The sequence below is a fragment of the Hippocampus zosterae genome, chromosome 16 (genome assembly GCF_025434085.1).
Source record: "Hippocampus zosterae strain Florida chromosome 16, ASM2543408v3, whole genome shotgun sequence".
Classification (NCBI taxonomy): Eukaryota; Metazoa; Chordata; class Actinopteri; order Syngnathiformes; family Syngnathidae; genus Hippocampus; species Hippocampus zosterae.
The window spans coordinates 11,596,368-11,619,383 of record NC_067466.1 but is presented as its reverse complement, the minus strand read 5'-3'; the positions used below and the strand labels follow the sequence as shown (position 1 = coordinate 11,619,383).

The 23,016-nt window shown below is 43.1% G+C and overlaps 3 protein-coding genes across 50 annotated transcripts in view; 2 read left to right on the top strand and 1 right to left on the bottom strand.

Annotated features, from left to right (window-relative positions):
• The window catches only part of LOC127588050 (sorting nexin-19-like), a 38,941-nt gene extending 38,808 nt beyond the window's left edge, over positions 1-133 (bottom strand). For all 10 annotated transcript variants that reach the window (XM_052046554.1, XM_052046553.1, XM_052046556.1 and 7 more), the window contains exon 1: positions 4-133. In XM_052046554.1, coding sequence (XP_051902514.1) covers positions 4-6 — 3 coding nt within the window. In that variant the 5' untranslated portion in view covers positions 7-133. The remainder of the gene's footprint in view (positions 1-3) is intronic.
• Positions 30-8,350, top strand: LOC127588707 (carotenoid-cleaving dioxygenase, mitochondrial-like). Its single transcript, XM_052047539.1, has 18 exons — positions 30-178; positions 1,003-1,195; positions 1,548-1,759; positions 2,510-2,625; positions 2,930-3,032; positions 3,538-3,666; positions 3,730-3,890; positions 3,962-4,129; positions 4,292-4,429; positions 4,758-4,940; positions 5,114-5,224; positions 5,397-6,377; positions 7,607-7,633; positions 7,697-7,741; positions 7,787-7,815; positions 7,936-7,980; positions 8,086-8,190; positions 8,251-8,350. The coding sequence occupies exons 1-12, from the start codon at positions 151-153 to the stop codon at positions 5,511-5,513; spliced, it is 1,659 nt and encodes a 552-aa protein (XP_051903499.1). The 5' UTR covers positions 30-150; the 3' UTR covers positions 5,514-6,377; positions 7,607-7,633; positions 7,697-7,741; positions 7,787-7,815; positions 7,936-7,980; positions 8,086-8,190; positions 8,251-8,350.
• LOC127588052 (carotenoid-cleaving dioxygenase, mitochondrial-like) lies at positions 6,228-19,234 on the top strand. 39 transcript variants are annotated; one of them, XM_052046598.1, is made up of 15 exons: positions 6,228-6,377; positions 7,607-7,741; positions 7,877-7,890; positions 8,146-8,176; positions 8,342-8,507; positions 8,690-8,901; positions 9,282-9,397; positions 10,397-10,499; positions 10,576-10,704; positions 10,769-10,929; positions 11,007-11,174; positions 11,365-11,502; positions 11,727-11,909; positions 12,070-12,180; positions 12,465-12,879. In XM_052046598.1, the coding sequence occupies exons 1-15, from the start codon at positions 6,356-6,358 to the stop codon at positions 12,582-12,584; spliced, it is 1,809 nt and encodes a 602-aa protein (XP_051902558.1). In that variant the 5' UTR covers positions 6,228-6,355; the 3' UTR covers positions 12,585-12,879. The 39 variants fall into 39 exon arrangements, with proteins under 39 accessions (XP_051902558.1, XP_051902550.1, XP_051902553.1 ...); XM_052046590.1 differs by lacking the exons at positions 7,877-7,890; positions 8,146-8,176 and adding exons at positions 7,892-7,956; positions 8,242-8,266 and having other exon boundaries at positions 7,607-7,831; positions 8,327-8,507; XM_052046593.1 differs by having other exon boundaries at positions 7,607-7,831.
• The last annotated feature ends 3,782 nt before the right edge of the window (positions 19,235-23,016 follow it).

Below are 23,016 nucleotides of genomic sequence, written 5' to 3'. Positions count from 1 at the left end.
TACCATGCCTGATAGGTAATGGTGATGACGTAAAAGAGGATAACATTATTTAACAACGCCGGAGCATGAAAAGTGGCACCACAGCACTCACGTCTGACTGGCACACATCAACCAGACCAAGGGCGACGGTGCATTCTTTGATCAGCCACTATGAACATATACCCAGTCAACAATACAGGTAAGACACTTCCATTGTGCGATATGATCAGAACCCCTCAGTCATCATGAAATTGTAGCAAAATAATAAATATTTGACGTTTTATGATAACATTTGCACATGTATCGGTACTGCTACAATGAAAAGTCTCCTAAAATTTAATACTGTATTTTCACTTTTGTTTCATAGTTTTATCATATGAGTACTTGCGTATTCTCAAGCGTAACATGTTCTACTGTATTCATGAATACACCTTTCAGAAATCTAGAATATATTTAGCCCATAGCTTGCAAAGTGAAAGTCCACCATTTGCTCATTCAATATGAGCAAAACGTGTCCACCTTGTCATTGTTTGTCAACAGGCTCACATTTTATAGGCACATTATTTGCTTCCAGTTCATCTATACAAAAAACTTGCTTGACCAATATGCATTTCTAATGAATATAGTGATTATGGAAAACCAACATTCTTTTATGTGTGAAATGGAAAGGTGTCAAAGTCACCTTATGACTTTTGAATTGTGTGACGGGCCGGTGATGATGGGCCATTCTCATCACGAGGAGACTCTAAATGGCCATTTGTGCAAAAATACAATATAAATCTTAGCACTCTGATTATCAGATTTTTTTCTCGCACTGGATCACAGCTGCGTCCTGATAACACAAAAACCGGTTTGGTTGCATTAAATCATGACTCCAAAAGAACTTTTCCCGATTGTGTATTGTTGACATTGGATGTCAGTTTCTCAGACATGGACATGTGATTTTGACTCCTCCCACATATTATACACACATTCATCCTTCATAAGACGGTGATGGTATTGACGTGCCATTTGTGTGTGCAGAAAACAAAAATGATATGAAGGCAGGTACCTATGCAGGACTTGGGAAGGGATTGGAGACCATCGCTCCTCTGGTCAGCTCTGTCGAGGAGACCCCTGATCCAATCCCTGCTGAGATACACGGTACGATTCCCCGCTGGATCAATGGCAGCCTGCTCCGAAACGGACCGGCAAAGTTTGAATTTGGAGACACCCAGTGAGTTCAATCCAAACTGCATGAAACATTTTTGAAATGGATTTAGACTGCAGGTCCAAGAGCACAATTCAGATTTAAACCGAAAGACGAAATTTTTGTGTGTGTGTCAAGTGACATTTTATCCCATATTACTGTCCTCACATTCATGAAACTACGGCACCCTTAAGGAGACATGAAAGAAAAAAAATCATTAGAATTAATATAATTTTTCTCCTAAACAAGCTGCAAAGACCAATTGTGCCATTTCAGAGGGAAAAAATCTAAATTGTGTTCCCTGCAATGTAAATCCAGCATTAAATTACATTTGAGTTCAAGGGCCCACACCTTCAATAAAGCTTTTCTTCCTTGACAGCTACAACCACTGGTTTGATGGGATGGCCATGCTCCACAAGTTCAAGATGGAGAAAGGCCAGGTGACGTACACCAGTCGCTTCCTGCGCAGTGACGCCTACAAGAAAAATAGCGAGAAGGACCGCATCATGGTGTCAGAAATTGGTACTGTCAGCATGTCCGACCCTTGTAAAAACATCTTCCAGCGATTCTTCTCTCACTTTGACATGATAAGTAAGTATTAATCGATCAATACAACATTGAACGAATCTTGATGAAAACTCAACATTGGGTGCATTCGGCAGCATTGACAAGCATTCGTCCGTCAGTGAGATACCGCTTGAATACGTGCCTCTGGCTTTTCGATTGTATTCATTGATTCAGTTAAAAGGTTGTAAGTCAGCACAGTTAAGCAGCAGACATGGCGACTCACCGCAAGGCATCAAACAGCAGACACATTTTTTTGCGTGAATATTTCCTTCTCCATGAGTGATAAAAAAGCTTTTTAAATGCAACCAAATTAAATCGACTTAACTGAAAAATATGTCATGTTTGTCAGGACTTAATATTTGTCATATATATTTATTTTATAATTATAATTATTAAAAATATAATTATATTTTGAATAGGTTTTTTCAATTAAAATATTCCTTAGAGTAGCCTTTCATTAACATTTTTCTACTGAAAATGTTGAGGTGACTGGATGTAAATTTTCCTCTTACATTATTTCAGTTTTTTCTTTTTTCAATGTAACCGGTTTACGAGTATTTTCCAAGTACTGTAAACTCAACTAATCCGGATTTACACTGTAGCGTGACTGCGACTCGGGTGCCAGAAAAGCGTGCTTGGATTAGTTTAGTCAAACATATTTATGACGTGGTTGGGGAACTAATCAGGGAACAGAGCAGGAAGATACCAATCCACACCACTGCACGAGATTTAACTGTAAGAAACGTGGTCGCATTGAGTATTTGTCTGTTGCAGAGCCAACAGACAACGGCAACGTCAACATTGTGAAATACAAGGGCGACTACTATCTCAGCACGGAAACCAACTTAATGCACAGAGTGAACCCAGAGAACCTAGAAACGCTGGAACAGGTACAAGTATACATGGTATAAGAAGAACAAAATCATGATGAAAAATGTAGATTGCGCAGAAAAAACAAATGCTGAAAGGACCAAGTTCAAGTCTTGTGAATAATGACCCTGCAAATTCTGCAGTCTCAAAATCTCAATCTGGGATGAGGCTGTGACTACAATGTGAGCAGGGTCACAAGATACACAAGTAGCTTGAGGTGGGCTTTGAGGTTTTTGGTGGACGTGGAGCCAACACTGCATCAGAAACAGTCGCAACAACAACTTGAGACCCCAAACTGAAATGTGCATTATGATGGCCTTGTAGGTTGACTGGAGCGCGTTTGTTGCCGTCAACGCAGCTTCTGCCCACCCTCACTACGATCCTGATGGTACCAGCTTCAATATGGGCAACTCCTATGGAAGAAAAGGTACATCCTTTGCATTCTGTTCGTTGCCAACTTACTGCTGACATCAAAAGTCTCCTCATTTTATGTCAAGTCAGCACTTACAGCAAGCCTTTCTGCAACTCTTGTCCTTTGACAAAACATGGAAAAGCTATTTTAACTCTAAACCGCTCCCTAGCCACAAGCTCAGAAGTAGCAAACTGCTTCGAGCCTCCACACTTGACTCTCCATTGCCCATCAAGACCACAACACTGTTTTTAGTACAGTTCTGACCTTTTCTGGGATTGTAACTAATTTGTCCCAAGGGACGGGTGGTGTGGGGTGGCCCAAGGATCGGTGGGGTCAGAGACTGCTCATTGGCGGTATCCCCCGCCCCATCACCTGATTTGTTATACACGTTGTGTTAATTTAGTAAAAAGAAAGGTCCTACATAAAGGACGGATAGCTCAGTAACTAGGTAGATAGATAGCTAGGTAGCTACCTAGCTAGGTAGCTAGCTAGCTAGATTGAACATCATGGCCTTTTTCAGGAGCAATATACAACATAATTTCCGTACCTCCTGAGAAGTTGCACGCCGACGACACCCTGCAAGGCGCCAAAATTCTGTGTTCCATCACTCCGGCAAACAAGGCCCATCCTTCCTACTACCATAGTTTCGGTAAGTCGGCACGTAGCGGCTGGTTACAGCGGATATTCATCTGAACAACCGTCCTCTCCTCAGCCATGTCGGAGAACTATTTAGTGTTTATTGAGCAGCCGGTTAAAATTGACCTGATGAAGATACTGACATGTGTGATGAGGGGTAAGGCACTGTGCGATGCCGTTTATTGGGACCCCAAGGTCAACACCATCATGCACCTCATCAACAAGCGTACGGGCAAGGTGAGAGATCGCAGTTAGGAATGAGGAATCACGCCATTGAGTTGACGTCGAACATGTTCATCTCTCCTCAGGTCAGCCCAATGAAGTACTATGCCAAAGCTTTCGCCAACTTCCATCAGATCAACGCCTTCGAAGAGGATGGATTCTTGATGATGGACCTGTGTTGCTTTGACGACGGCCAAGCACTTGACATCTACTTCCTTCAGAATCTGCGCAAATCGGGAGAAGCACTCGATGAGGTCAGAAGATATTTGCTCATTGTTCCTCTTGGCCCGTAACAGGAGAGTAAATGAGAGTGGAATGGATTCCAAATGAATGAACTTGACTAATATTTGGAGATAATCATGTTTACTGTTGACTGCCATTTTTAGAAGCACACCGATGGCATTCTTTTCATACAGGTGTACAACAGTATGAGCAGAGCTCTTCCTCGTCGTTTTGTTTTACCCCTTCATGTGACTGATGACACACCAACTGACCAAAACCTGAACACTCGTCCTTCCAGTTCGGCAAGTTGCTTCAAAACCAGCAGCACTATGGTAAATTGGGATTCATCTCGAAATACTGAACTCCCCTCTGAGTAGTCACTTCTTGCAAAGCAGCACTCTGGAACTCAAATCCTTCTCGACTCCTGGAATCGTAATTCCCCCACAGATCTCCTAAAAGAGATTTTGGATGGTTTCCGATAGTTTGTTGTGTTTTACCTTGTACATCAGTTGTGCTGTTTGAAATGATACAACATCCCCAAAAACTGCATGTGTTCATTTCCTTCAGACCGAAAGAAACAAATGACATCAGCTAAATTCACAGACTGAAACCGCTGACGACGCATGACAATGACGACCCGATCCCCCTCTTTGTCATCAGGTGTTCTGCCAACCCGAGGATCTCCATGGCGATGACCTCTACCAATACGGTGGCCTGGAATTCCCTCACATCAACTACGAGCGATACAACACGCGACCTTATCGGTATTTCTACGGCTGCGGCTTCAGACACCTGTTCGCCGATTCGCTTCTCAAGATGGACCTCAACGACAAGACGTTTAAGGTGAGGTACATGCTTTGTTTTTCTGTTATTATTAATATTTTTGTAGTTGTTCTTTTTTTTAGGTGTAGCCACCAAAATTATTGGAGTATCAGCATTTATTGAAGATATATTGGAGTTTACTGAAAAAAAAATCTGTTTTGTTCTTGGCACTATTCATGCTAACATGCCCTCAGGTGTGGCACCAGAAGGGTCTCTTTCCGTCAGAGCCGGTGTTTGTGCCGTCACCAGACGCCACGGAGGAGGACGACGGCGTCATCCTCTCTGTGGTTCTCTCGCCCTCACAGGTAAAGTGTTTAGAGAAGGACGAATATTGTTGAAATGTGTGGCCTTCTGTTTTTGTGAACTGAAAGTGAATCCACACATCACCAGTGTGGAAAAAAAATGCACTCTCCAAGCGCTCCCACCCCCCAAAAAAAAAAAATTAAAACCTTTGTGGGGTTTTCTCTCCAACATTAGAATAAAAGCACATTCCTCCTGGTTTTGAACGCCAAGACGTTTGAGGAGTTGGGAAGAGCCAACGTGCCGGTCAACATGCCCTACGACTTCCACGGTGTCTTCAGCGCATCCACTTGAATTAGTTGGTTGATGTTACTCATGATTTCAATACGGTAATCATATTAACGATAATGCAAAAGCACGAAGTAAGTACGATGACTTATAAATGTTATAATGACGATACTGAAATGATTTGCTACTGTAGGCTTTGAGAGATACTGCACTGTTGCCTACTGGAGGTAGATGAATACAAATGATAGAGTCCAGGTTTTTTTTTTTGTTCTTCTTGGATTAGTTGCCTGTACGCAACTTTTGTATAAGCATAACATTGATAAGCCTCACCCAGATAGTGCAATGAAAAGCTTCTTCATATAAATGTGCTTTGAAATCAATATCATTTGGGGTCTCCCCCCACCCCCCCTTTTTTTCCCCTCAATCTTTTCTATAAAATTCTGAATCCATTGAAAACTGTGTACTTGCACTTTATTTGCACACACAGAGGAAGTATTCTACGAATAAGCAAAAATATTGCTTATTCCAGCGCTCCATGCTATTTCATTGAATGATTCGATGTTGTATTTTGAACATGCAGCAAAAAAAAAAGAATAATTCAGTCAAAATTTCCATATTGAAACACCTTGTGCTACCACTTAATTTTCATTAACTCGGAATTTTAAGGGAAAGCAATCCAGTCACGTGAATGAAGTACACCATGTGACTAAACCAGTCGCAGTGGCGGCTGAGGCGGAATGCGTTTGAAAGCATCCGCTCGTGGTGTCTCATTTCGGTGCCATAGCAACCATGCCATGCCCCACTGGATTATGTAAGGTCATTGTGTTATGTAACCACGCCGCATCTTGCTGCGCCACTCCACTTGCGTCTGGCTACGAGTGACACGCTCTTCGTTTACCGACGCGGACATGGCCCCCGTCAGTAAGGCAGGTAAGACACTGCTCTTCGGGAGAAAATGTCACACGGACAATTTTCATTCCACCGTTCAAATAATGGTGCGGCTGTCAGGATGACTTGCTGTAATTTCTCATCACTTAAGGAAGAAAAAAAACGTATCGTGGTTCAGACCCGCTTTGCTTTCCATTATTGGACTTGCTCACGGAGAGGAAGGCAAACAAAGCATATTTAACTTGTGTATGTGAAATATTTTTTTGCCCCAGTGTCAATATGGGGACTTTTATAAGACAATACATCTTTATCTGTACAAATCGATGGAAATTATTGCAAAATGAGTAGCGCATTGAATTCTTCTTATTTTTTGCATCATTGAATAAACCTCCATACGGACAACTGTCAAATGGGGAGGAAATTGTAAACAGACTTTGCAGACACCCTGTAAATTATACTTTGTGTGTTATACAACGAATAATTATTGATCCACTTTGAGGCTGTGTGAGGAACAGTAACGTGCCATCGTCTTGGTGTTGATTAATAATGTTGAATTGAATGCTTTGAATTATTCTGGATTATATTTTTAAGTGATTTGGTAACCCCATGCGACATGTGCATGCAACACTTAAGAGGCTTTACATTCCAGTTTAAAAGTTATGTCATACGTGAACCTTTATGTATGCAAAGGCTCTGAACATGAATTCAAATCAGATGTTTCCTTTTTGCAAAATCACTTTGGGACTTGCCTTAAGCCAGGCAGCACATGTGTATCCCATACACGAGTGCACCGCAGCCTCAAAAAAAAAAATAATGAAACGCATTCTTATTTTTCATGACGCGTGCACAGAGCAGAAGAGCGTTTCCTGCTTGTGTCATTTGAAATCAGCTTATCAGATATGGAAGTGTCACTTTGACTCCTCCCATATATCATATTTTACAAGTCTATAATGTTCTTGAAAGTGTTGGCACAGTTACCTTGAAAAAGTAACCTAATACGTGCGTGAGAGAGCCAGCGAAGCTGAAATGTGGAACTTGGAGGCCGTTAACTGCATCTGGATTACATCGCGAAATTCAGATTTTCCTCTTCAAGGAGAAGGAAACGCGCAGATGAAGATTTCGTGATCTTATATAAGAAACCGTAGTCTGATTACTTGACTTAAATGTGTTGTCATGACTTGAAAATGTGCCCGTTTTGGAGTTCACGCGTTAGTTTCTAAGTAAGGTGTTACCAACATCACTGGTTATCGATGAGCCCTTTGTGTGTGCAGAAGATGCCCAAAATGAGGTGAAGAAAGGTGAGGAGGACAAAAAAGGTGAGGAGAAGAAGGGTGAGAAGAAGAAAGGTGAGGAAAAGAAAGTTGAGGAGAAGAAAGCTGAGGTGAAGAAGGGTGAGGAGAAGAAGGGTAAGGAGGAGAAGGGTGAGGAAAAGAAAGTTGAGGAGAAGAAAGCTGAGGAGAAGAAGGGTGAGGAGAAGAAGGTTGAGGAGAAGAAGGGTGAGAAGAAGAAGGGTGAGAAGAAGAAAGGTGAGGGAAAGAAAGTTGAGGAGAAGAAAGCTGAGGAGGAGAAGGGTGAGGTGAAGAAGGGTGAGGAGGAGAAGGGTGAGGAGGAGAAGGGTGAGGTGAAGAAGGGTGAGGAGAAGAAGGTTGAGGAGAAGAAGGGTGAGAAGAAGAAGGGTGAGAAGAAGAAAGGTGAGGGAAAGAAAGTTGAGGAGAAGAAAGCTGAGGAGAAGAAGGGTGAGGAGGAGAAGGGTGAGGTGAAGAAGGGTGAGGAGGAGAAGGGTGAGGTGAAGAAGGGTGAGAAGAAGAAGGGTGAGAAGAAGAAAGGTGAGGAGAAGAAAGGTGAGGAAAAGAAAGTTGAGGAGAAGAACGCTGAGGTGAAGAAAGGTGAGGAGAAGAAGGTTGAGGAGAAGAAGGGTGAGAAGAAGAAAGGTGAGGAGAAGAAAGTTGAGGAAAAGAAAGTTGAGGAGAAGAAAGCTGAGGCGAAGAAAGGTGAGGAGAAGAAAGGTAACACGACAGAATTGAAAGGTTTGGAGAGCCTCGCTCCCCTGGTCCGCTCTGTCGAGGAGACCCCCGATGCGATCCATGCTGAGGTACAAGGGACCATTCCCCACTGGATCAATGGCAGCCTGCTCCGAAACGGCCCGGCAAAGTTTGAGTTTGGAGACACTTCGTGAGTTCAAACATTCAACAATATTTAAATCCTCGAAACGTTTTTTTTTTTCAATGTCACAATATACAGTTTCTGTCCGAATTGGGTCACTTGAACCATGCAGTGGAAATCCAAACTTTTAGAGGATATTTCAGTTCAAAGGCCCACACTGCATCTGAAATAAAATCTTTCCTCCATGACAGCTTCAACCACTGGTTTGATGGGATGGCCATGCTCCACAAATTCAAGATGGAGAAAGGCCAGGTGACATACACCAGTCGCTTCCTGCGCAGCGAAGCCTACAAGAAGAATAGCGAGCGGGACCGTATCATGGTGTCAGAATTTGGTACCGTGGCGATGCCCGACCCTTGTCAAAACATCTTCCAGCGATTCTTCTCTCGCTTTGAGATGATAAGTGAGTATTAACGTGCGAATTGTATCACTGTCAGAACATATTGCTTTTGTGATCCTACACTGTAGTTTTGGATCTCTTCCGAAACGTGCAATCATGCTACCTAAAAATGTTTTGTGGCAATGCAGTAAGCGAAATGTCTTAAAATGTTCCATTCCTTTCATGTTTGTGGAAACTTTGATGTCCGACTCTGTCATTGGGGTTAACTATACACGGTGTTATGAAACAGGACAAGTTGCAGGAAGGTGAATTAGAGCGGCCAGCAGACATTTGTTGATACAATAGCCTTCTTAGAATAACGACCACCAGAATGTACAACGCACTCTGAGGATTTCCACAAAAGGAAAGACGCTCACATGTTCTCTCATATTTGTCCGTTCCAGAGCCCACAGACAACGCAAATGTCAACTTTATGAAATACAAAGGAGACTACTATGTCAGCACAGAGACCAACCTGATCCACAAGGTGAACCCAGAGAACCTGGAAACACTCCAACAGGTACACACGTACAGCCTATGCGGTAATTAGATGCAACTTAGCGTCTGGGGAAATGTTTTACATTTTCAGACCACTTGTCTTGACATAATACTCGATTGACAGATGCTCACTTTCTTGTCTTGTTGGTAATTATGTAAGGCGGGGAATTGCCGGCAGATTTGTAAGAAGTAGGGTTGTGCCACTGTGGGAGTGGTCATGACCACCCTTCAATTATGGGCCATCAAAGTAGCTAGATGCGGTGTGAGCAGGGACAAGGTTTACATCGACTTTCTGCCATCAAACAGTCACGCCGAAAGGTACAAGATACTCCGCCAAGCAATTTGGCAAACACGCAGCAAGACTTGCTCGGATATGTAAATCAGGATCGGCCGGCTTTTGCGTCACTCCGCAGATGCCTACAAAAATAGAGCTCACGGTGTTGTTTTTGTAACACAACTGAATGAACAATGTGGGAAAAACTAAGTTCAGCACAAGATCACGAGAGTATGCCCATGAGTAATTTTTTTTTGGCAGATCGTTTTCCTCATGTTTTGCTGTCAGGTCCTAAAGACTCTTTGATCAAAGTAATGACGCTGAACAACAAAATAAATGACAACTCGATGTCCACTCTTGAGGGCTTGCACACTGCAAGAATCAAGACAAGGGCACGGAAAATCCTCCTGGATCCCCCGCACCCTGCCCACCACCTTTTTCAGCCACTCCCCTCAGGCAGACGCTACAGATCCATGCGCACCAAATCCAGTAGACACTTAAACAGCTTCTTCCCTCTAGCCATTAACTCCTTAAACAGTCACTGACATAGTCACTCTTCTTGCACCACAAAATGGTACTACAAAACTACTGGTTACTCTAAAATGGTTCAATGATTTTGTTGTTTACGATGATACTAGTGCAGCGTGTTATAAAAGGAGACAAATTCCTTGTGTGTTCTACATACTTGGCCAATAAAGATTATTCTGATTCTGAAATGTGGATGCTAATAGCTACTGTGCTTTGCAGGTAGATTGGAGCACGTTTGTTGCCGTTAATGGAGCGACGGCCCACCCTCACTACGACCCTGATGGCACCTGCTTCAATATGGGCAACTCCTATGAGGGCAAAGGTAAATATGCCCTCTTTCTCGCCAAAATCATTTCTCGTCTCCGTACTCTGACAAATGAACATTGGGCTTTTTTCAGGAACCACGTACAACATCATCCGCGTACCTCCTGGGAAGTCGAACGACTACGACACCCTGCAAGGTGCCAGCATTCTCTGTTCCATCGCGCCTTCGAACAAGTCCCACCCCTCCTACTACCACAGCTTTGGTAAGTTAGCGCACCGCAGCTGGCAGCGCTGGTGCTTGCTCCTGAACACTCTTGTTTCCTCCAGCCATGTCGGAGAACTACGTGGTGTTCATTGAGCAGCCGATTAAAATAGACCTGGTGAAGATAGTCACATGTAAGTTGCGGGGAAAAGCGTTCAGCGACGCTGTTTACTGGGACCCCAAGCAAGACACCATCCTGCATCTTATCGACAAGAAAACGGGAGAGGTGAGAGGTCGCAAACCGACTTGAGGTGAAGGATCTCTCAATTGGATTGAAGTCTAATGCCGTCTCAATCCTGTCAGGCCAGCCCAGTGAAGTACTACGCCAAAGCTTTCTCCAACTTCCATCAAATCAACGCCTTTGAAGAGTCCGGATTCTTGATTTTGGACCTCTGTTGCGCTGACGACGGCAAAGCCCTTGACATTTACACCCTTCAAAATTTACGCAAGTCGGGAGAAGCACTGGATAAGGTTAGCTCGGCACAGAAAGCTCTGTGTCATTCAAATAATATTTTTACAGCCCAATGTTACACATTTTCACAATCGAAAATTACAGCTGAACATTTCAGGATGATATTCCACCTCTCATTTGTTCTGAGTTGGAACAATTTTGTGTCAAAAAAGAAAAAATGACAACGTCATTGGCATTGTTTTCCTCCAGCTGTACAACAACATGAGCAAGGTTTTCCCTCGCCGCTTTGTTTTGCCCCTCCAAGTGAGCGATGACACGCCGATCGATAAAAACCTGAACACTCGGCCTTCCAGTAAAGCAACATGTGTCAAAAAGAGCAAGACAAGGGTAAGTGGGGATTCATTTCAAGCTTCTTAACCGTTTTCCTCGAAGTTATTTTAAATATGAACCGTATGTTCCCCTCTGAAGCTATTGCAGTAAATCTAGTTCAAGACTAAGGAATATGCAAAACTTGGAGCAGCAGTCGAAATAAACAAAAGAACCTTAGCTCAAACAAAAACTAGATTTGTTTTTAGATGACAATGACAATTTGATCCCCTCTTTGTCATCAGGTGTTCTGCCAATCCGAGGATCTCCATGGCGATGACCTCTACCAATACGGTGGCCTGGAATTCCCTCACATCAACTACAAGCGATACAACACGAGGCCTTATCGGTATTTCTACGGCTGTGGTTTCAAACACTTGTTTGGAGACTCGCTTCTCAAGATGGACCTCAACGACAGGACGCTGAAGGTGTGTAGCCTTTCCCATGATGCACCGTAACACCGCCCACCAGGACACAATCCACAATTTGATTTTGGGACTGACCATGATGTAAAAATATGCAAAAGCTCAAGTCGCGACTTTTTAATGTTGTTCTGTTTGACCCTAATGCGTTCCCATGTGATCTCAGGTGTGGTACCAGAAGGGCCTCTTTCCATCGGAGCCGGTTTTTGTGCCCTCACCAAACGCCGTGGAGGAGGATGATGGCGTCATCCTCTCCGTGGTTCTGTGCCCTTCGCAGGTAAGATGTTTCAAGTCGGAATATTCTGTCAATGTACAGCTTGGGCTTTCTGTGAGCTAATCATGTCAAGAAAATGACATGGACCAATGTCTAAAAGTGACATGCAGCCCATCTGCAGAGGGAAATACTGACACCCTCATTTTTGGGCATTAAATTCCAAAGCACTTTCAATTTTTTTGAAAGTTGGACGACCCTTAGCTATTACGCTACCGATATTAGAATATATGCAGTGAACTGCTTTTTGACTAATATTTGCTTTGTTTTGTTGATTCCTCCAAAATCAGGATAAAGCCACATTCCTCCTGGTTTTGAACGCCAAGACGTTTGAGGAGTTGGGAAGAGCCAACGTGCCCGTCAACATGCCCTACGGCTTCCACGGTGTCTTCAACGCATCTGTTCAATGAATATGTTACAGCATGTTTTCTCACGCAGGATATTGTTCATGATCATATTCGAAAAATACCAAGCAGGCTGACTGATCACTTTTATATCATGGTACTGGACTGATTTCCTGCTTTCTGCCTTACAAAGCTGCACTGCACTGTTATCAACCGGATGCAAATGAAGACAATTCTTACAGTGTTGTTCTTATTTTTTTTATATTCGTTAATACATCTTTTCTACAAGCACTAAACTGCGACAGCGTACTCACGAAGTGCTGCAAACGCCTTCCTTCAATAAATGTGTTTAATCAATGTCCTTTGAATGTAGCACTTTTTTAAAAACTAGTTGTGTATCTTTTCTTGAACATTCTGATGCCATACAGTATGATGGACATAATTAGACACGGAGAAAGAAAACACAATTCAAATTAATGAACCAATTATTGACTAAGATTAAAACTGCCAATCCAGATGCACTCCCCCATGATGACCATGGGATGCTGTAGAGGCGTGTCAACCAGGACAGCCGCACAACATCCAGAGCCTTGAGGAACTCGGGGCGGATCCCATCCACTTCCGGCAGTTTTGTAACCGAGGTGCTTTTTAACCATTTTTTTTTGTAATTTAAATGTAATTTGATGGCCCTTGCCCATATATACTGTATCAGCTCAGTGCAAAAACTGCAACCCAAAACTTCGTGAAGCTCCACCGGCTAGCCCTGGATGCTGCAGCTACATTATAATACTGTATTACCAAGAGAAGATACGGACGGGATATAAGTATTGTTTCCATTGACTGCACACAGTGCAATTCGTTGGCAGACACTCTCCACAACTCGCTTTTGTTGACATGGTTATATATAAAATGATAAATATAACTAAGTATTATTTTACCACACTATTCTGCATGGAGTTAGCTGCTAAATGTTTTGAAACAGATGTATTCAAATTTTAATGGCATTTGTTTTCACTTTATTACAGCAAAACAAAACACAAAGGGAACACAATGCGACTAAACCAGTTTACTTGTCAGTTGCGTTTACTTGGGAGACGTTATGTCCACGTGAAGTCACCAAACTGGAATGAATAACGTAATCGAGATGTCATTGAGAAACTGTGAGGCGTGCTCAGCACTACTCATCACTTTGGCCAAGGGCAAGCGATTGTATTCATCCACCAATGCCAACAATGTCTCCAGTCAACAAGGCAGGTAAGACTACTCCATTCAGTCGATAATGTCATTTTAACACTGTCCGTCCGGTCATTACAATGAATCAGTAGTGTGACAGGACTGTACCGATGGGACTTTCTCATCAGTGACTGCTCAAGGATCATCCAGTATGTGGAAGTTGACATGCAATCTATGGAAGATCCACTTTGCTAAATTATTGTAACTGCTTGAGTGCTCTTCGAGAGAGAAGAAGGCAATGAAAGCATGCACAGTTGAGCAGCCACTTCTCCGAGGGCATTTTCCTGCCCTTCATCTTCATAAAGGGACTCACACTATTCTCGTTTAGATTCTATAGCATCACATTATGCGTTAAGTGCTACACAATTGGCATCCGTTGTAGTGAGGTCATCCCGGAAGGAGGCATTAGCTCCCCCGCTCCTCTATCTGCGGCCCCTTTTTAGTTTCTTACTTTTCCTCTTGCCCTCTTGTGGGCTGAAGATCAGAGGATGTTGTTAATATTTGTCAACTGTGGGATTGTGAGGCCCTTTGAGGCTCTTTTGTGATTAAGGGCTGTATAAATAAATGTGACTTGACGTTTGACTTGTCTTGAATAATAAATGGTATTCGGGGAAAAAAAATGCTCTAATGGCATTTCCGGGAATAACAGGGGATAGTTTCCAAAAAATAAAATCAGTGAAGATGTGAATCCGTAATTGCCAAACCGCGAATACGCGTGGGTCCACATCAACTTGAACGCATGTAAACAACTTGGAAGCAAGCGACGCTTTCATGTGCACTCGCTCTCCCTGCTGGCCAAAACCTTGATTGCCATTTGAACTACAATCCAGCATTTGTGATGGTCTTCTTGAAATCCTTCAAGCTGATATTCAATGACACAACCAGAAAAAAAAAACCCTCTTCTCTCCAGCTTGCGGAGTCATGAAAGAATGGGACAAACCACTTTTTTGCGTTGGTCGACATCCATCATTGGATGCACAAGAGCTATCTGGTAAGTTTGATACTGAGAAATGGATAAACTGTTTTTTTGGGAGCAGCGAATTTGCGCAACATTGGGGACCTACGTGGCTGTTGTCTGGCTTTGCTGCATGAAGACGCCACCGAAATGCAAAGTTTCCGGAAGTGATCGGAAATGCATTCATTTGAATAGATTTGACATGTTACTTCTCACTCCTGGCACATATGTTTGTATGTTCAGAAGATGCCCACAATGAGGTGAAGGAAGGTAACACTACAAAATTGAAGGGTTTGGAGACCATCGCTCCCCTGGTGCGCTCCATCGAGGAGACCCCTGACCCGATCGCCGCTGAGGTCCAAGGGACCATTCCCCACTGGATCAATGGCAGCCTGCTCCGAAACGGACCGGCAAAGTTTGAATTTGGAGACACTCAGTGAGTTCAATCCAACCGCCCTGAAAAGCGTCTGCGTGTCAGGCAGGATTTACAATGCAGGTCAGGACTGCCCGAGTCAGATCCTTGAGAACAGAAGCCACCGATAAAAATCCTGATCATTTGAATCAGGTGTGTTGGAGGAGGGAAACATCTAAAACAGGCTGGACAGGTGTTCTTGAGGATCTGAAGGTATCAAATCCCAGAATGCACGCAGAACCGTGTCTCAACCATGCAATGTAAACTAAATCCAACCGTTTGAGTATATTTCAGTTCAAGGGCCCACATCTTGAAAGCCTTTCAATCCATGACAGCTATAACCACTGGTTTGATGGGATGGCCATGCTCCACAAGTTCAAGATGGAGAAAGGTCAGGTGACGTACACCAGTCGCTTCCTGCGCAGTGACGCCTACAAGAAGAATAGCGAGCGGGACCGTATCATGGTGTCAGAATTTGGTACCGTGGCAATGCCCGACCCTTGTCAAAACATCTTCCAGAGATTCTTCTCCCACTTTGAGATCATAAGTGAGTATCAAAAATGTCATTGGTCTTCTCATCAGTACATACTGAAGTACAAAAGAACTGATGAGTAATTTTAGACCAGAGATGTATACAATGTACATTTTGACACACATCAGTCCAACTCCGAATTCTACGATGTCCGATAAGGCTTGCTACATTTTCTGTTGTTTGGTTTGAAACGATGGAGGCAACTCGACACCGTGTTAGCAAACTGAATGTCCTGCAACTAGAGGAGGGACGGAGCAGACTTTTGTTTTGAAGCGTGCTGCAGATTTCCACTAGAAGAAATGCGCTCACACTGACTGTTTATCTGTTCCAGAGCCCACAGACAATGGCAACGTCAACTTGATGAAATACAAAGGGGACTACTACGTCAGCACGGAGAGCAATTTCATGCACAGAGTGAACCCGGAGAGCTTAGAAACACTGGAACAGGTACATATATAAACTGCCTTCTATGCAGGAAGCAGTTGTCTTTCTTAAACACTTTATGCCATCTCACACTACATTTATTCAGGCTTCCTCCATTGTTGTTACCTAAAATAGCACAAAATCGAGCTTCTGTTGTCACCAAAGACAAAGATTGTTTACAGCTGGGTCCATATGGACGGTTAGGGACGGAGTTCAAGGAAGAGAGGCTGCGGCTCTGACAACAATAAGTGTTCTTTGATGGCGCTGTGCATTGCAGATTGACTGGAGAACGTTTGTTGCCGTGAATGGAACCACCGCGCACCCTCACTACGACCCCGACGGCACCTGCTTCAACATGGGCAACTCCTACGGAGGCAATGGTGGAGGCCTCTGCTTTCTGTCTCGTCTCTTAGCTTCGGACAGGCCAAAAGTGTCTCCATGGTTGTTACATGTCATGATTGTGCCCTTTCAGGAAGCATGTACAACATCATCCGTGTACCTCCTGAGAAGTCCAATGATGAAGACACCCTGGAAGGGGCTAAAATTCTCTGTTCCATTGCGCCCGCAAACTTTTCCCAACCCTCCTACTACCACAGCTTCGGTAAGTCAGCGCACAGGGCTGGTACTGCTGATAGCGCCGGTCCTTAAATCTGAGCACCGATCTCCATTTCAGCCATGTCAGAAAACTACGTGGTGTTCATTGAGCAGCCGAGTAAAATAGACCTGATCAAGTTAGTCACGTGTAAGATGACGGGTAAGGCGTTCTGCGAAGCCATTTATTGGGACCCCAATCTGGAAACTATCCTGCACCTCATCGACAAGCGTACGGGCGAGGTGAGAGGTCACAGTTAGGAATGACAAATGACTCAATGGGTTTGAGATCGAATGTGTTTTTTTCTCTCCTCAGGCCAGTCCAGTGAGGTACTACACCGAAGCTTTCTTCAACTTCCATCAGATCAACGCCTTTGAAGAGGATGGATTCTTCATGCTAGACCTGTGTTGCTATGGTGACGGCCAAGCCCTGGACATCTACTACCTTCAGAATTTACGCAAGTCGGGAGAAGCACTAGATGAGGTCAGCTCATTGTTACGTGCACATTGTGTTCATGCTTTGCAGATTAAACAGGCTGTGCACAGTTTGGCTACATAGGAGACCTTTCTCATCATTTTTTTTTCTTGGATCCAGGTGTATAACAGCACGAGCCGAGCTTTTCCTCGCCGCTTTGTTTTGCCCCTTCACGTGACCGATGACACGCCAACTGACCAAAACCTGAACACTCGTCTTTCCAGTACAGCAACGTGTGTTAAAAAGAGCAACACCAAGGTAAGCGGGCAATTTTATTTCGCTATTCTATGAGAAGACATTTTAAATATTAAGATGTTTATATGTTTGCGCATGAGAGTATTGGGTTAAATCTGATTCAAGATTCAGCAGAGCAATATAGTCTGAACAAAATGGTATGGGCCCGGTTTATTAATTTAGCATGGACATTGTGATTTATCAAATCCGAGATGAATTCTCATAGCTGATTTTGCATCTTTAAATTCTTCGGTTATTGTGGTGAGAAGTGGCGTAACAAAATGAGAGGAGACGATCGCTATTCTGCTGTTTTTGAAATGCCAGAAACAAAAATTATCGTGACACATCGTCGATTACAAAATACAATTTTGAGAGGCAAACTTGGAGCCGGTCACAGGAAGGAGACACCACCTATAACAAATGTCCTTTCAAATCAATATTAAAATCAATTGATGCCATGCAACACAACCACCAACAACGCATACATTCTGTTTGAGTGAAGACACAATTTAGCGCACGTTTTTGGGATCTTTGTAATTTAGGCCTTTTACTGTCTGTCTTCATTTTCTTCAGTCCTGAACCCCGCCCCTGTCACTGAGCTGCCTTTGCAGACTGCATCGAAAACGCATGACAATGGCTCACTGATCCCCTCTTTGTCATCAGGTGTTCTGCCAACACGAGGATCTCCATGGCGACGACCTTTTCAAGTACGGTGGCCTGGAGTTCCCCCACATCAACTACGAGCGATACAACACGAGACCTTATCGGTATTTTTACGGCTGCGGCTTCAGACACATTTTTGGAGACTCTCTTCTCAAGATGGACCTCAACGACAAAACGCTTAAGGTGGGCAGCCTCTCCCATGATGCAATGCAACATAATCAACAGGAACACACTCAATTGGTATGATGCGGTTTCTTAATTATTTTTTTTTTGGACAAATTTCCATGATTGTATTCTGGTTTGCTTTTCTGAACAGCGCTTTATGCAATCATGAGTGCGTGTATTCCGAACAAGACAAGACAAAACCGAATGACACACTTTTGTCACTAAAATGCAAAATAGACAACACACCTAACACTGTAACACAAACCACAACATACACAGAGGATGATATAAGGTAATTGCTGTTCTACAAAAGTACTGCTCTTGCTCATGTGGCCTCAGGTGTGGCATCAGAAGGGTCTCTTCCCATCGGAACCGGTGTTTGTACCCTCACCGGATGCCACGGTGGAGGACCATGGCGTCATCCTCTCCGTGGTTCTCTGCCCCTCGCAGGTAAAATATTTAAAGAAGGGTGAATTTTGTTGCCAAAACTCAAGATAGACTTTGGTGACGGATTGTACAAATTAGAGTCCAAGACAAATGCACCACTTAGTCAAAATGTAATTCAAAAAAATGATAGTTTGCCACTCAAAACAGCACACCAGGCAATGCATTGCGATGGAAAAAAAAACATGACCCTGAATCTGGTTTTGAGGCTCTGCACAACAGAAGACTGTATTTTCTTTTTTTTTTTTTTTACTTAACCACAAAAATATGGTGTGATTGTCAAGGAAGAAACAACAGATGTCAGATAAAGGAAAGGCCAATAATCAAACAGACGGCATAAATATTTTGAGAGACTTTTGGCCATGATCAATTCCCCTTATTCATTGAGTGTGTTTTCTAGCTACAGCTATTTTTTTCCTTGTCCATCGTTAGGATAAAGCCACATTCCTCCTGATTTTGAATGCCAAGACTTTTGAAGAGTTGGGAAGAGCCAAAGTACCTGTCAACATTCCCTACGGCCTCCATGGTGTCTTCAATGCATCTGCTTGAATGAATTTGTTACAGGTATCATAAAAAAAAAAAATCAAAATCCAAAAACATTAGTGTTAAGTACAATGATTTTTGCATCTTGGAATACGTGAGAAAGCAGTCACGATGTCCAAAGGGATGCCTGGTGGTCAATGTACAACCCTTTGTTGCAAGTTATTATGAATTTTAAATCAAATCAGGTGTCAAATTCATCTTCCCTCCCTCCCAAAAAGTTTTCCTTCGCCTCAGGCAAACATTTCTTGAATTAGCTGAAGGAATGCTGCTAACTTCAGACTCTTCAATTTGGTTTTTATTTAAAGCTCAGTTAGGTTTGACGTTGCGCAAGTGAACAACAGATGAATCCAACAAAAACACTCTCTTGCTCGACGAAACATGCAGAACAGCTGAAATGGTTCCAAAAACAGGCCACAAAAGCCTTTCCTCTGTTGAGAGTGCAAAGTTCATCTTCGCGATACCTGATACTTTTTACGTCAAACATGTAAAATTCATCCACTTGAGGTGTTAGGTTTTTTTTCACCCTAAATCCAGGCACATGTGACCAAATGTGATTTTTTTTTTAAAATAAGTCACTTTGTAGGAAAAAAAAATGTTAAATGGATGTTCAACGTAATGCAGCTCACAGTATAGGATATTTAGAATTGTAGATGTGCAATACATCTGCATATGTGTATAATTCTGTGCACCTTTGACTTGAAATGCTTTTTAACAGGCTGTATCGGTAGCTCTCATGTCAATTCATCGGGCATTTTGAGGACTGCAACTCATTTTTGACTGACTGTTACCAAATAATTTTTACATATCAATGTGTCCGGAAATATTTTGGCAACTATATTTTTTGGCTAATGACCTGGTTGTTACAATATACTTAATATGCGTTAGGATTATGAGAGGGTTCTTCAGCCCCAAAAATAAATACATAAATAAGCCTGTTTGGGTTCTTGGAGCCAAAAAGTTTGCGAACCGTTGAATTCATGTCACAAAATCAATTTTTAAAAATATCAGATGTGCTTGTTAACTAAACTTTTTTTTTAATCTGTGTAGATTCTCAGTGATGCCGTCATGGTAATCCACAAAAGTTCAATCGAATCTATTGGGCTCTTTTTATATGTTAAATGTGTTTATTTGTCGTTGAAAACCTTTCAAAAATGCCAAATTTATGAATGACAAGTATTAGCAAAAGACTGCAGTGAACTACTAATCAGTGGCAATTCCACACGTGACCGTTAGAGGGCAGCACGTGAACCCGCACTTGTCCTCCACCCGGGATGTGTGAGGAAAATCGTGGGAGGAAAGTTAAAAGGTGGTAAGAAGACGTATTTTGGTGCAAATTCGGTGAGATGAGTGTGGATTTGAAATGCAGTCGGTGTAAATAGATCTGGGAAGTGATGCTTAATGGCTCCACTGACATTCAACTGCTGAAGATAAAAAGGAAGCAGTTGCTAGGATGGCTAAACAGGGGGGTAGGGGGGAGATGATTCAAACCTGTGACTTTTTAATAACGGGACAATTTGTAACCCCCACTCACTTGAAAGAACACCAGAGATGCATGGAACTGGTTAATTGTTCCTTCACAACTCAAATCGGCCGGTGGAATTTTTTTAGTTAAAGCGATGTCACATTGAATTAATTTCAACAAATATCCCAGCAGGGGTGCAACGAGACTTTTTGGGCCCCGTGAAAACAGAATATATCACGCTCCATTAAACAATTACGATCTAGTGTGAGAGACCCTCTCAGCTGCAGGACAATATTTCCACTCTCGATGGAATTTTGCACCATGTACTTTGACAGAGTACATTCTATTTACGTCATACTTCTGTCACATTAAAAACAGAAAATGTTGATTCTTATGAACAGAAGCATGAAATAATTTCGTTTTATATCAAAGTACATTGTAATTAAGATTCAGCGCAGATTTGGAATGGCCTCAGCTCAGTGTCATTTGGAGGCCGTGTGCGCGGTTAGGGAACAGATGTGCACTTTCGAAGAAGCGGGGGTGGGGGGGGGGGGAATAAAGCAACAACGAGCCAAACATTGGAAATCCAACAGTCATTAGCATTGCCGCCATGCCAATATGATTGAGCTGCATGAATTTTCGCTCGCAACAAGTGGCCGGGCAAAGAACCGTGACCGCATCAAAGGGTATGAGTGACATTATCTAGCACATCGGTAAAGTTAAAAAAAACAAAAACACAAAACGGAATATTTTCTGAACTTGTTTTTGTACTTAACTGACAAACTCCTATAACCCCGTCGACATGAAAAGTCAACATTTCACTTAAAAAAAAAATATATATATATAATAATCGAATTTGCTCCAGCGTCCAGCGTGCACAATGTGTTTCCAATAGACGACTGTTAAAACAGAGACCAGGAAAAACACCCGTTTTTCATTGCGCTCTCCGTTCCCTTCTGATAATGCGACGAAGCTCATTTCCTATTTGCACTCGGCACCCGTCCGTCTGCTTTCACTTACGCCCAAGCTCGAGTGCACGTGTGTGCCCCCCTGACCTCCGAGTACTGTACACTGTGAGCCAGGCCCGCCGCACCCCGCGTTCCATATTGTCTCTGCCGCATCCAGTTGTATTCCCGTCAACCGTATCCGTTTTCTATATTGTTTATCCTGGGGAGCGGGGGCCTTTCCTGGCTGTGGGAAAGGCTGACGACACCCACGGAACGGGCGTCAGTTAGTCACAAGGTATTAGAGACACAGATGGAGTCAATCTGAGTGGGAGCTCAACAGAATGCTGCCTTGCACTGTAGTCAGGCAAATGTAGTAGTACTGGATCACAAATGACCCAGTCGGATTCCTGTTAACCCATAAAACATGTCTGACATATTAATCAGGACTGCATGGGGTTGGGGGGGGGGGGGGGGGGTTGGCGCGGCAGTTGCTCTCATTGGGCCGAGTTACGCTGCCTGCCGGCCAATAAGAGAAGATTGCTTTCTCTCCTTCTCCTAGCAACAACGCTCCTTTTCTCCGCAGCGAAGCGGAGGGCAAAGCGACAGCCCTAATTTGATATGATGAATAATTGCAATTTAATAGCTTTGCAGCAGAAGGCAGGAAGCGTCCGTTTAGACGTTTTAGCGCGGCGAGGTGATACGATTCCAGTCGCCCGCTTCCTCCATCACACTCCTCCTTCTGCTTTCAGGCAGCGCTAAACCATCTTAAAGGAACAGCCCTGCATATTTAAAGACCCCCCCCACCCTCCCCCGCTCTCCCCACTTGTCCAGAGGCATTGTGGGTGATCATCTGTACTTGTTGACCTCACAGTGCTTGAATAGTGCAGGGGCCTCTCTCAGGAGGGAGAAGGAGTACCTTGGCACGGACGCTATGCTGGCTTCTCGGACAGTTTTTCCCCAACAGTTACTGAGCCAAGACGCATATTTTACATTAGAAAAATATTGCGGCACGCCACCAAATAAAAAACACCACCAAAATATACACACTCAATTTAGGATGATCTCATCTTAACTTACAGAACGCACAAATGTACTTGGTGTAAAATGTGGGCCGGTTGAATTGAATTCTGACGTATTCAATAATAAAAAATGTTATTATTATATTATTATTATTATTCAAGGCAACGGGTTTAGTAGTACCTTGTTTTGCCTGTCAGTATATGTAGTTGGCCTGGATGAAGAAACATTCATCATCATTTTTAAAACAATTTGGTGACATTTTCGCCCGACACACGTGGTGTTCTGTTCAGCATTGTTTCAGGCAACACCACAAATGCATTTTTATCTCAGTAAAACAAATTTAGACACAGTGATTCTTCAATTTACTAGTGTCCCACTTGGCTGACTTCTTTCATAACG